Below are 14,120 nucleotides of genomic sequence, written 5' to 3'. Positions count from 1 at the left end.
GGGGCTTCATAAACAAGGTAATGACGCAGATACACACCAAAAAAAACAGCGATAATAGGAACTTCCGGTCTAGTTCCGCTTTAACAGGTAACAATAGGTTGAAGGGCATAAGCTATCTTTGGAAAAAATAAAAAAAAAACGCAAAATGTGTTTTGTTAATTACACATGCATAATCTGAACACAGCCTGCTTTCAGGGCAGACTCTTATTGAATACTGATACAGAGTCTCTTCAAGGACTGTGCTAAACTTCAAGCTCTCTGCATAAAAGCTATTAGATGAGCGCGGTCAGGGGAGCAGACGGACTTTGACCAGTGGACTCCTCACCTACACAGGTGATGTGGGCATCAGACAGACGGTATCCCTCATCACAGTGGCAGGTGTAGCCCTCGATGGTGTTGTAACAAATTCCCTGACCACAGATGTGACGGTTGATCTGACACTCATCCACCTCTGGGCCCCAAGAGAAAAAGACATAGACATAGAGAGAGAGAGAGAGAGAGTGAAACAGATGTGGCAGCAGTTTTATACTTGTTATAATGAGTCTTACAAAATGTTGTAAAATACATATACAAAACATAAAATGAGAGTACCACAAGTTAAACTTTCATGTAAAAGTACCACAAGTTCAGAATGTCTGCAAAATCGGGGGAAAAAATAGGTAATTTGAATCCTTAGTTTTGGTTATTGGTTTCAAATGTACATTTTAACAAAGCCAGTCATTTCCCATTTTTTAATTGAAGGGACAGTTAAAGTTCTTTTTAAAGTCAGGTAACCAGCAAAAGACACAGAAGCGTGTGGTTGTCAGGACGAAAAAAAGGTTTTAAAACAGGTTTCATCAACTTAAAAAAAGGCTCACCTAAAAAAATAAAAATAAAAAATGACTGTCTATAGCGCTCCAGACATCATGTGACTCGGTTTCTATGAGCCGCCCTCAGTGGTGCCCCATAGATCCTCCAGTAAATAATTACTGTAATATTATAACTACAGAAATATAAAATTGCAAAGCAGACTGTCCATGCTCTGAAACCATCAAACCTGACTGAACTGGAGATGTTTTGTAAAGAAGAATGGTCCAAAATACCTTCCTCCAGAATCCAGACTCTAATTGGAAGCTATAGGAAGCGTTTAGAGGCTGTTATTTCTGCAAAAGGACATTTTTCTTTTGCCTAAATTTATGCACATGCCTAATTGTGTTTAAATAATTCTTGCACACTCTCTGTAAATCATATAAACTTTATTTCACTTCTCAAATGTCACTGTGTTTGTCTCCTATATGATATATTTAACTGAAATGTCTTATTCAAACAACCAATGATTTATAAAGGAAAATCATGAAAATTTACAGGGGTGACCAACTTTTGCATACCACTGTATGTTTATACCTCATACGTACATATTCATAAATAGAAATTTTGTACATCTACATTTGTCTAAAAGTAAGAGTACAGACACTAACATGATTTACAAAAGTAATATTTTATTGTTACCAGATGATTGTGTGGGGGCGATGTCCTGGCCTGCATTTGATGGGAGGATCTCCACAGGTGCAGGTGGAGAGGTTTTCTCCACAACCTCTACAAAAGCAAAACAAATACAAATAACACATTTTAGCAAATCTATATTTTACAATTCATTCAATACATACTCTATCAATCATGTGCTGTACGGTGAAGGTTTTGGGAAAATGTGCTTTATTAAATAACATTTGTATCAGTTTATTTAAATCACATCTGTATGGTGAGTTTTTCTGGAATATACTGCACATTTTTCTTGATTTGGAAGTATTGCTACTCGGTTATTTATCTATGTTTAAAGCTCAAATAGAGTGATCCTGTTGCACATATATGTTAGTTATGGAGGTCTACTTACATACATTAACTTGTTTTTATGCTCAAAAACCTCCTAGTTGCTGTAAACGAGCCGATAGAAATCTGTCTTTTCTGACGCTGTTCCCCAGCCGTGATATTTCAAACTCAACTCTCACCCCCAGAAGACAGAGTGTGTTGTGATTGGCCAGCCAGCTTAGAGGCTTCCCAACTGTCTTGTGATTGGCCAGTACCCAGAAGTGACATATTCAGCACACCCGCTCTCAGAAGCACAGCTCCCCCCTCTGGAATGGTGGATGCACTGCTACTTATTATCAAAACATTGTTTTAACAATGTTTAAAAATAGCTTCTTCACGACTCCCCGCCGCAGTCCCTTTTATGACTTTGACCCTGGAGTCAGACCCAGAGTCAGAAGACACTGTCGCTCGTGAAACACCTCCACAATGGACGTTATTCTTCTTCTGCGGTTCAATGTACACAACCGGATGTGCCCGGACTAGTGCCCAGAACAGGACGATCTGCTGTTACAGATAACTGCTGTTTACGTAACTGGACCGGATTTTTTCAGAGATCTCGCTGAGCCCGAGATTACAATAAAACACAGCGTTCTCAGCAGTGGCTGAACTGTTTGTTTAGAACCTTCAGGGCTTCATAAACAAGGTAATGACCCAGATACACACTAAAAAAACAGCGTCTAGGTCCGCTTTATTAGGTTTTATTTATTATGCTCTTAAGTATTACTTTTGGTTTTGGTATTTATTGTATATTTATTTCTGCTGGACCTGAGTAACAATTTTCATTCTCCATGATTTAACATGCTGAATGGTAATGAGAACCTTGAAGGATGTGATGCCATCACATGACCACTTAAGGCCACATTATACTTCTCCGACTGCGTATGCGTTATCCGTCTGCGTCACCACGGAGACGCCTCGAGCATTTATACTTCTGCGTCGTGGTGACGGACACTCGCTGCAATTTCCCGCCCGATCAGTAGGGGTCGCTGCGCAAGGTTGTTGTGCTTCTGGCTACAGTGAGCAATGGCGTCCGAGAAAGAAAGAGAGAGAAAGACTGTTGTTGTTGAAAAAGTGGCCGTTTCTCACTTTTCTGTGTCACGGAACGCAGTTTTAAGAGAAATTGGCCATTTAGAGTCTAAACATGTGCTGTGTGTGTATAGATATGACGTATTTATAGTTCGGCAGCGGCGTTATCGGCGGGGATCAGCTCCGCCTCTGTCAGGACGCCCGGAGCGCACTGTGAGCCGGCACAGAGCAGCTTTGCTCAGCCTGTCCTGAGGACCAATCGCAGCTCTTGCCGTCTCCGTAGTCCCTTGACGGAGTGACGGACACTTAAAAAATATTTCGTGCAGACGGAGACTACGCAGAGGCTCTACGTAGCCTACGCAGAGCACTTTACGCAGAAGTATAAATTGGGCTTTATCCTCATACAAATAAAAGATCACACATCAAGCAAGTTGTGTTTGTCCAGAGAACAAATCACAACAGCTGATGTGTTGCTGTGTAAGATGAGGTTGTTTAGGTTACAAAGTCTACAAAAGCTGTGGAGGCCAGATATGAGAGGGTCAATGATGGTGCAAGTTTCTTGACACTCTGCAGTGAGGCCACCACTAAAAGGTGGACAAAAAAGGTGTTAGAACAGATGCAGGTAGGAAATGTTTGGTCAGTTTTCCATTCAATTCAACTTATTTTGGCACTTCATTTTGAGACAGATGATGTCATTTACTATATACTCCAGGAACATTTGGAGATGGTTCAACAGTACAAACGTTTTGGATACAGCCCATCCATACTCTCATTCATGTATGTGCATACTGTATAGACCAGAGACTCACAAATTAAAGCTCATCGATGAAGGTACAAAGGAGAACAGATGTGCTGCCCATACAATGAGGATCCTAAATGAAATGTATGACACTTTCATAGATCATTTCAGCAGTAATTGATGGGCATAGGTATAGGTAAAATATAGGTAAAATAAAAAAGGACCAGGATACTTATCAAATTGATGCCAGTAAACAATATTCCCAAAATACTAAAATGATTCCAAAAATACTAAAATCATGGTAAATCAGACAGCTTAAACAGCTTTGAATTCACATAAAATCAGCCATTCTGGTGTTGTTTGTCTGTCCCTTTGCCATCCATTTCACTATTGAAAAATAATTATTTTATTAAAAATAATAAAATTTGACTTATCCTTCATTTAGCCAAAAAGGTCCCATTTCTGGTCCCAATATAACAGTATTGCAAGATGTCCTTACAGGATAATGTATTTGTAATGTAGAACATGACGAGACCTGTAACCTTTCATCATTAGTGAGCTGTAATACTTTCACCTCAAAAATTAAAAAGCTCTTCCATAACATGCCCTCTGCTCAGTCGCTCCACTTCCTCACCATTAGTGTAGCCCTCATACCCTCATGAACATGAACATATCCATTGTAACAGAGAGGTGTATTGTAACTTTGCTTCAACAGATAGGTTGATGATAGGGATGGGCATTTCAAGCAACAAGTATTCAATGGAAATATTCATGAATATTCATTCCAAACTCCAGCAAATGATAGCTAATGAAAGTAATGCAGGGTTCACGGCGTGCTGAGATGCATTCACAGACCCTGGTAAATCATCACTTTTGCAAAATCTACAGCATGTTGAATTTTGAGGAACAGCTTTAAGATGCATTCAAGAAGTCTGTTCAATTTCATAACTTCTACAAACACACATGAAGTCCACTGACTAAATGCTTGCTGCCGTTACCACCTTGTGATAATAGTTGCACCACAAATTAGGTCATCATTGAAGTAGAAAGATTTGTTTTTACAAATTCAATCATTGCTTTGCATATTTCCAATATCTTAAAAGTAGATCAAGTGAATTATTGAATACTCGTGCTGATCCCTTGTTGAGGATGATGCCTCCTTTTTCTCTGTTGTACTAAAAGTTTAAAGTCACTGAAATGATTCTGCTGTAGCACTCTCAGAGAACCTTACAGTATATGTCTACAACAAAATGCAGCAATCCGACAGGCAAATCATGAAATGTCTACAGAGCATTGATCAGATCAGACACCCACACTTAAATAGAATAAAACCCTGTAATATCACTTTAATGCCAAGGTCAGACTATACAATGTTTTGGTCTCTTGTAATCACTGTTACATTAAGAAATCACAGAGCCATACATCTGTGCTGTAAGTATTGAGAGAGGACAACAGCAGAGCACTGCTGCATCATTCATGAAACATCGACTGTCAACAGCTTACCAGACGGAAGTTTTCATGAGTGCATATAGTCAGTTGTGCTTAAAATGTGTGGTCTGAAATAGGCAGAAGCTAAAAAGTGCTAACTTTAGCTTTAACTTGGATCTGGCAAACTATGAGGGAACTTGAACAAAACTGAGACTGGCAAAGTATTCTAAGCTTCACTGGCTCGGTCTAAAATGTACCACACATTATGAAATGTAGAGAAACAGACACCTGGGAAGGCTGCCTCCATCTTGACAGTGGATACACCCGGTGATAGCTGGGGCAGGATTGGCTCAACTAATGGCCTATCGCTAAACCCAGGAACTATCAGCTCCTTCAACAACAAGACACACAATTATACCAAAAGGGACAAGGTCCACAAAGCACTGTATGCACATGTTGTGGACCAAAAAGTCAGCAAACACTTTGCACAATGTCTGACATGCAAAACTGTGCTGTGCTCAGAAGCAGATTAGCATTTAGCTTGCATGGCAATTTTACAGTTTATTAACAGAGCTAGAGTGAACAGCTCAGCGAGCAAAGCCAGGAAGCAAAGACTGTCTGCCACTTCTGCACTGACCTCTGTCTGGAACAAGGTCTAGGAGTTCAGTCCATCTGTTACTTATGTACACACACACATCAAAGGTACACACATGGACTCAGTGCTGTGTGCTGACCAGCCAAAGTCATGCAGCAATGACGCTGACTTCATGCAATGGTGTTTCTGAATGTGACTGTGCATGCATACTGCTTCTGTAGTTTTGCTGATTAAAGCACCCAACCTACCTGCTCTGGTGCAGTTGTTGCTACTGCCCAAAGAGAAAAAAGAAACATAAGTGTGTATTTTGACATTTGCAATACAAGTTTTAAGACAGTTGAATCTGCCTCTTAAGTAGTGGTCTATTTTTAGGTCCAGTGTGTAACAATTTGAAGTGCTTAATGGCAGGAATGTCTGTACAAGTGTTTCTTGTTTCCGTCTTCTTCTTATTTCAGCTTCTCCATGCTTGGAGGTCACCACAGCAGATGATTCATAAATCCTTCCTGACACAGCTCTGCCATTTATTTGGGCTTAAAACAGGCACAAGTAGCATACTGAATGTATTGTGCAAACACTGTCCAAAAAAACTCCCAAAACAAGCTATTGTTGACTATATTTCTGACAGTCATTTTTTAATGACTCTGCCCCCTGCTGGCAACAAAATGAACACTCAAACAGAACTGAATCTCGAACATAAAATACTGCTGAAGAAAATGACTGATGTTTTTTCAGGTGTTACACTATCAGTGTTTTGATTCTAAATGATTTGTCAGCCCTTCAACTCTCTAAAATTCAAAGGCGTGCTGTTTTCGCTGGACTCACAGCTGCTAAGAGAATGAATACAACCCGTTGGAAACCACCTCATGACTTGTTTATTCGAACATGGACCCTTTCCTTTTTGGATGTTATATATATGGAGCTGTCTACAGCTCAAATAAATGGAGCAAGTATGCTGTCAATGTGTGTTATAGCCTTCTTACTCTAAATGCGTGTTTAACTCCTAATGTCTTATATCTCTCCCTCCATCTATGTTTTTTGTTTTACTGTGTGTGTGTGCTTGTCTGTTTGTGTTTTCTGTCCCTGGGACACCTCTTTTATCCCAGCATATTGTTTGTAATATATAAAGTAGCATGTGATGGTGCTCTGCCAACCTGTGTGATTATACTGAATAAAAACATGTGATCCCAAAAAAAACATCTCTCCGACAAGACATGATCATCATCTCCGATGCTTCCAAACACCTGATCATGCTGGAACTCACATTTCCCTAGGGAGAGCCAATGAGGAAGCCAACGAAAGGAAATGTGCCAAGTATCTGGAACTGGTGAAGGAGTGCAGGGGCTGGAGGACATTTTTCGAGCCCATAGAAGTTGTCTGTAGAGGCCGGTCACTCTCTCTGCAAAGTCCTCAGCCAACTGGGTGTGACCGGAGCAGCCATAAAGAGGGCCATTAAATCCACGAGCAAAGCTGCAGAGAAAGCCACGAGGTGGCTGTGGCTGAAAAGGGCAGATCCGTGGGTTGCTACTGGCACACAAGCTGGGATTTGATCTCCCCCGGCTGGGTCGCCTGGGCGAGGGTGTTTGATGTTGCGAGACCCGAAACACCCAGTGAACCCAGGATACACCACTGATGATGTGTCCCAGTGCATCCATGAGATGTTTCTCACAGAAACAAGAGCAATATAAAAGTGGATGGTGCCATTTTTCTGTCACCTGAGCAACTGAACACTCCATTTTCATCATTTCAAACTTGAGGTTGTACTGTTGTGTCCGAGTGAAACATACACAAACATGTTCCTGCTGTATGTGAGAGTGAGTACAGCACATAAACCGGAAGCAATTCTTTAGATCATCCATGACCCGCTAAGCATCATGGGAAAAGGAGTGTTTTAACCATAGACAACATGTACTTAATTTATTTCACTGAATAAAGTGATGGCAATGTCCCCAAGGCCATGACTTGAGCTTGGACAAGGTCAAGTGGTGTTTTGACTGCAGCTGATGTGAGCAGGAGAGAGCTTTAGACAAGAGCACTCAAGTACCCTTGTCAGACTCCCTTCCTCTGCAGCAACTGTATGAAACTTCCAACTCTACACCAAACAGTTTAATCCAGTTCCTGCTACTACTTATGTTGCTGAGAATGCTTCAAGTGGCTTGGACGGAGGAGAGAGCTGATGGTGTCAGAAGCTCCAGCCTTTAAACTTTCCCTGGCAAATGTCCCATCATTCATTGATCCTCATAATCTGTCCTTAATCCATCTGGATTCTCTTTCTCGCTCAAAGCTTTCTTCAAAGTCAAGAATCTTGCTGATCTTCAAATAATGTCCACCATGCTGGACACTGAGAGTTGCAATGCTACCCTCCACAGTTCGAAGTTTCTTGAACCTTGCCAACTTTTTTTTACCACAGCCCCTCCTGTTCTCCTCTCATTCTCCTTTACTGGAGCTCAAATCTACCAAACACAGCCCAAAGTTCTCCATTGCAGAATAAAGCTCCTTTACACAGCACAATTAATGTTTTCCACTCACCTACTTTCTCATCTCCTCAGTACCATATGGCCTCTAATGACTCTGAAATGTTACATGTGTGCTTCTAAGCCTTTTCAGCCACAATGCTGGTGTATGAAGCTGTCTACCTTTGCTAACCCTGTGTGCTTCTTCCACCTTACCTTCACAGATTAAACAAAAACATGCATCACTCTGTGTGTGGAGGAACTACATTTCCCAGCCACACCATGAATTTTTCTTTGGAATACCCAAAAGAAGGTGGAGGAAATTCCTGTGTGAAAGAACTTTTTTTAAACTCACATTCCCTCTCAAAACCTTCTGACATCACAATCAAGAGCAGGTTTTTCAGAAATTAAAACTGGTTGTCTGTTGTTTACCATCATCACATCCAGCACTTACCAAATGTCTACTTCATGCTTGGCAATCATGCATTATTAAATAACAATATCTATATAATAAATAACAATACAGACTATGCATTAGTAGTTTAACATGATAGAGGCTCACCTGGAATGATCTCATCTGGTTTCCCAAAAGCCTCCACTGGTCTCTCTGGTGTGGGCAGGGGCTGAGGTGGGAGCAGGTCAATGGGCTGCTGGTAAATGACGACTGGCTTATGGACAGGAGGGTTTGGTAGAACAGTGTAGCCCATTCCACCAGGACAGATATCTTTGAATTTAGCTATATCATCATAAAAACAAAGGAAAAAAGTGTGAAAATTACTCTTTTCTTTTGATTGACATGGTTAAATTGGCAATAATTAACCTCTTTAGAAAACCGTTTGTGCGACTGGTTCTTTAAAGTTATCAGCAGCTCCCCTACCTTGGACGGTTCAGGATTTTTTAACCTTTTAATATAATCCAGTAAAATATAATTTGCAGTTGTAGAATAAGTCTAAATCCCTAACAACATGTTGGTAAATAAATTGTGTATTTTTGTATCCAAACTTTATCTTTCCATTTATTTATGGACATTAAAGTCAGCAGATCTACAAACAGACCCATGGCTATCAAATAAGTTAAATCTTCTCTGGAGCTGTGTCACAAAACAACCGAAGACTCCCTACAAAAAACAATACAAGGCAATTTTTACCCTACCACCTGTTGGAGAGGAGGTCGTGCCACATATGCCACAAAAGAGCAGAGACTTGAAGTCATGCAAAACCAATTCCACAGGGTTTTCCCAGAAAACTTGAGTATCCATATCACATGTTACCTTCAAGCCAATAGCCACTAGACCTCATTAAAGACCCACTCACCTGGTGGTGGCACTACAACCAGTTGCCCTTAAGTGCATGTGAAGTGTGGGAAATGGGAGTGTAATAATACTGTTTTATTAAACAAATCATCCTAAATAAATGAAAGGCAACTTACCATCACAATGACAGCTATATATACTGCCTCTCCAACCAAATACAGAATATAGTCTTTCTAATAACTGCTGGAATAGCTAAAGTGGTTGTTCTTACCTTTTAAAAATCCATTGAAATCTAAGGCCTCTTTGGGATGCATCCAACTATAGATAGGTATTAGGTGTGAAATCAGATTGTCTCATGGTTTTGCTAATGTAATCTGCTTTACAAGCAACACTAAAAGAAACTACTCGGCCAAGCTGATAAAAGCCATGCAAAAGGAAAGTATGTAGCAGGATAAGAGAAAAAAGACACATGATAGTTGTGCATTTTTAAACCTGTTAAGTCCATTTGTCCCTGATTCTCAAGCTCTTACTGTCTCACTTAATGTCTTACATTTCAACACAAATTCCATTGACATTTATTACATTATTAATGATAATAATAATAATAATAATGCATTTTATTTGGAGGCGCTTTTCATGGCACTCAATGTCACCTTTCAACAACAAAATAATAATAACAATAATAACAACAACGAGGCCTTGAAGGTGTGAAGCAGAATTTTGAAATCCATGCGGAATTTAGTGTGATGTGATTGATAGATGGGATCCTTATGATGATGCGGGTGGCAGAGTTCTGAACCAATTGGAGTTTATGGATGGACTTGTGGGGAAGACCAATAAGAAGGGAGTTACAATAGTCAAGGAGGGATGTGACCAGGGAGTGGACCAGGATAGCAGTGGAGTTGGAAGTAAGAGATGGGCGGAGACGGTTGATGTTGCATAGATGATAATAGGCTGACCGAGTGGTGTTATTGATGTGGGTCTGGAATGAGAGAGTGCCGTCAAGGACGACACCCAGACTCTTAACCTGTAGGGAGGGGCAAACAGAGGAGTTATCGATGGGGATGGTGAAACTTGGAGTGTTGGTGAGAGTGGATTTGGAACCTATGAGGAGAACCTCGGTTTTGTCACTGTTGAGTTTCAGGAAATTGGAAGAGAACCAGGTTTTGATTTCTTGTAGACAGTTACAGAGGGAGGGGGGGGGGCACCAGAGGAGAGGGGAGATGGTTGGGATGTGAAGGTTTTCAACTGGATGAACTGGGTGCGGCCAGAGAGATAAGATTTAAACCACTCCAGGGGTGTGTCAGAGATACCAATAGATGCTAATCTGTCGAGGAGGGTGGTATGGGAGATTCTGTCGAAGGCCACACTCAGATCAGAGAGCCAGAGTCAGCTGCCAACAGTAGGTCATTAGTAATTTTGAGGAAGGCTGTTACTGTGTGAATCCAGACTGGAACTGTTCGTAGGTTATTGTTATGGAGATGTGCGTGTGCCTGTGAAGCCACTGCTTTTTCCATAATCTTGGAGAGAAATGGTAGGTTGGAGATCGGTCGTAGGTTGTTGAAGTCACTGGGGTCTAAAAGGGGTTTCTTGAATATAGGTGTAACAGCAGCAGGTTTAAGAGTGGATGGTACAGAAGCAGAGGTGAGGGAGTGATGGCAGTTATCAGAGGTAACAAGGAGGGGAGACAGGCAGTGACTAAGGAGGTAGGGAGGGGGTTGAGTTGACATGTAGATGTTTTAGATTTCTGGATGAGGTCCGAAATGTCAGCAACAGAGGGCAGTTGGAAGCTCGAGAATGCTTGAGAGAAGAGGGCATGAAAAACCAGAGGAGATGGAATGCAGGCGTTTTGAGGGGTCAGTTGCTGGTGGATCCTGTGTATTTTTTCATTGAAGAATAACATTAGGGAGTTGCAGTGATCTGAGGAGTAAAACTGTGGAGGAAGTGAGGTCGGAGGGCGTAGTGTGTTGTTGAGGACTGAGAACAGGGCTCGAGTATTCCCATTACCAGCACTGATTAAACCTGCATAATATTGTGATTTAACTGAGGAGAGGGGGTTTTTATAGAGTAGGATGTGGGTGTGATACATTTGTTTGTGAACAGAGAGTCCGGTTTTTTGGAAGAGCCGCTCTAGTTGACGTAGATGCGGTGTGAACCAGGGAGCAGGGTTGGTAAATGACACAGTCCTAGTTTTAACAGGAGCAAGTGAATTCAGCAGGGAATGGAGGCCATTATTGTAATGGGCAACCAGTTGATCAGGAGTGGATGAAGAACTGAGGCTGGGGAGGCAGTTAATGCCTGTGGTGAGACCAGCTAAATTAATATTTTTGATGTTTCGAAAAGGAATGAGCCGAGACTGCTTAACATTTGTTAGTGTTATGGTAGCGTTGAAAGATATTAACAAGTGATCAGAAATGGGAAGGTCATCAGCAGAACAGTTAAAAAGAGTGACGCCAGAGCAACAGACGAGATCTAGGATATGGCCTTTAGAGTGGGTAGGGAAATTAACATACTGTTTAAAATCAAAACTATCCAGGCAGGATGTAAAATCCTTGGAGAGGGTTTGGTTGGAATTGTCCATATGGATGTTAACATCACCAAGACTATATTTTGTCTTGTATAAATTGAGCAAGTTTCAAGGTTGGCTGCGAGAGAAGATACTGTGTTCAGTTCTAAAAACCAAATTAAATGAATGAAATATGTCAAAGGTCATTAGACAGATGATTATGTGTAATTTTGAGGGCTGATCTTCATTATTTGAGGTACCGTCAGGCCATGTACATGCCTGTCTTGATGTTGTCACTGTTCTCCTTGGCCTAGTTAATGCAAATAAATGACCTTCAAATGAACTCATCACAGACTCCATGCCCTTCTTTACTGTTCTCCAAAACCTTGGTAGCAAAAATTACCCAACAAAGTGCATTTGTGTAGCATGGCAGTTACATGCCAGATAACTGACAACAATGTGGACGCCTCAAAAACCCTCTACACACCAGACACTTTGTGGCCGATTAACTTCTGGAAACTGATTCACTGGTTCATTGTGACTGTGGTGCTGTGGTGTGAACGTCAACTCTTACTTTACAGTCCATGTCTAATGGCCAAATGAGACACTGGATGGTATTTGGCATGTAGTTCCCTCTGCAAAAATTAGGGCAAAATATATTGTGGGCCTGTAGTTCTCATTGAGACAGGGCCAGTGTCTGATATGGCTGGAGACCTTACCTGTTCCTGGAGGGGGACATTTGTCACAGTAAGGGCCCCAGGCTTTGCCCACACTGCAGCAGCAGAGCTGTTTGCTCAGTTGGGCAGAAACTGGGTGCAAACACTGTCTCCCTGAGCTGACCAAACGGAAGCAAGCCCCCTTCTCATCTTGGACAGCAGGCATGTCGGCTGAAGAGGTGTGCAGGAGGTGGACGAAAAGGAGGGAGAGGGGGAGGAGAAGAGGTGGAGGTAGTGGTGCACCATAGTGTAGGAGACGCATACATGGAAGAAAGAGAGGACAGAAAGTGGAGGAATAAAGAGGGTCCCCTTCACCAAAAGAAACCTTTCCCTTTGACCTGTACACATTTTGTTCTACAACACCAGAGTACATTAAGAAAAACACATCATTTACAGTGAGAAGTCAACCATCCAAACAAAAAGCACAGACATGTTGCAATTTTCATGCCAAAATGTCATGCACTATCAAAGCCAAGCATTGTCTGGTATTAAGGCATGCATGAGGGTTTAGCTTAGACTTCCCTTTTGCCTGAAAGCGTCAGACCCCATCTTTTTCTCTTGGCTCCTATCTAATCTCTAATCTCCATTTTTCTGGGGTCACCACACTAGATGACCTGTGATCCACATTTTTGATTTGGCAGAAATGTGCAAAAATGTCTTATTAACAGCTAGGTTGATTAAGGTTAACCCTCCGGTTGTAAGCCAGGTTCCCTTTCCACGAGTCCATGGGCTGTCCGCAATTATATCACTCACAAAAAGTAAGGGATATTAGGCTTTTTGGTGAAACTAGTGCAGTGCCCGTAGGAATGTATTCCTATAGTGGGAGCTGAAGACCAATGTAATCACAAATGCTGGCCAACATGGGAAGGATCTCCATGGATAGATAATTACAGTGGTATGCAAAAGTTTGGGCACTTCTGTAAATGTTCATGATTTTCCTTTATAAATACAGAGCCACTTCAATGGTCATGGAAAAGGCAGTGGCGGAACAACTCACTGCCCATCTTGAATCCAAAGCACTTTTACATCCTCTGCAGTTTGGATTCAAGAAACATTCCACTGACAGGGCCTGCTGCTACCTCCTTGAGGATATTAAAACCAACTTAGACCAAGGAGGAGTGGTTGGTGCAGTCTTCCTGGACCTGCGTAAGGCCTTTGATACTGTCAATCATACTGCTTCAAAAACTTGGTAATTATAATCTTTCATTACACACCCAAAACTGGATCAAAACATACCTTAGTGGCCGACAGCAGTGTGTACGCATAAACAGTACAGTTTCTACATCTAAAGCTTGCACACTGGGAGTACCACAAGGATCGATCTTGGGGCCATTGCTCTTTAGCATTTACATTAACGACCTGCCCTCTGCATGTGGTGATGTCAGCATAATAATGTATGCAGATGATACTGTTTTATATACTCATGGTAAGAGCGCTAGAGAGGTTGCCATGAAACTAACTAAAACAATGCAAAAGGTTGCTCTCTGGTTACAAAATTCATGCCTCACCCTAAATATTGAAAAAACTGTAACCATGTTTTTTACAAATAGGTATGCACTGAAG

At 41.4% G+C, this 14,120-nt stretch overlaps 1 protein-coding gene across 1 annotated transcript in view; it reads right to left on the bottom strand.

Moving 5' to 3' along the window:
• ltbp1 (latent transforming growth factor beta binding protein 1) overlaps nucleotides 1–14,120 on the bottom strand; it is a 55,981-nt gene that overhangs the window by 18,047 nt on the left and 23,814 nt on the right. The window contains exons 9-14 of the mRNA XM_083897344.1: nucleotides 12,561–12,728; nucleotides 8,646–8,819; nucleotides 5,882–5,904; nucleotides 5,327–5,429; nucleotides 1,489–1,575; nucleotides 326–451 (exon numbers count right to left, since the gene is read on the bottom strand). Coding sequence (XP_083753470.1) covers nucleotides 326–451; nucleotides 1,489–1,575; nucleotides 5,327–5,429; nucleotides 5,882–5,904; nucleotides 8,646–8,819; nucleotides 12,561–12,728 — 681 coding nt within the window. The remainder of the gene's footprint in view (nucleotides 1–325; nucleotides 452–1,488; nucleotides 1,576–5,326; nucleotides 5,430–5,881; nucleotides 5,905–8,645; nucleotides 8,820–12,560; nucleotides 12,729–14,120) is intronic.

The sequence above is a fragment of the Microchirus variegatus genome (assembly GCF_963457635.1).
Source record: "Microchirus variegatus genome assembly, chromosome: 11".
NCBI classification, from domain to species: Eukaryota; Metazoa; Chordata; class Actinopteri; order Pleuronectiformes; family Soleidae; genus Microchirus; species Microchirus variegatus.
The sequence above is the reverse complement of the archived record's forward strand: the minus strand, read 5'-3'. Positions and strand labels throughout refer to the sequence as shown.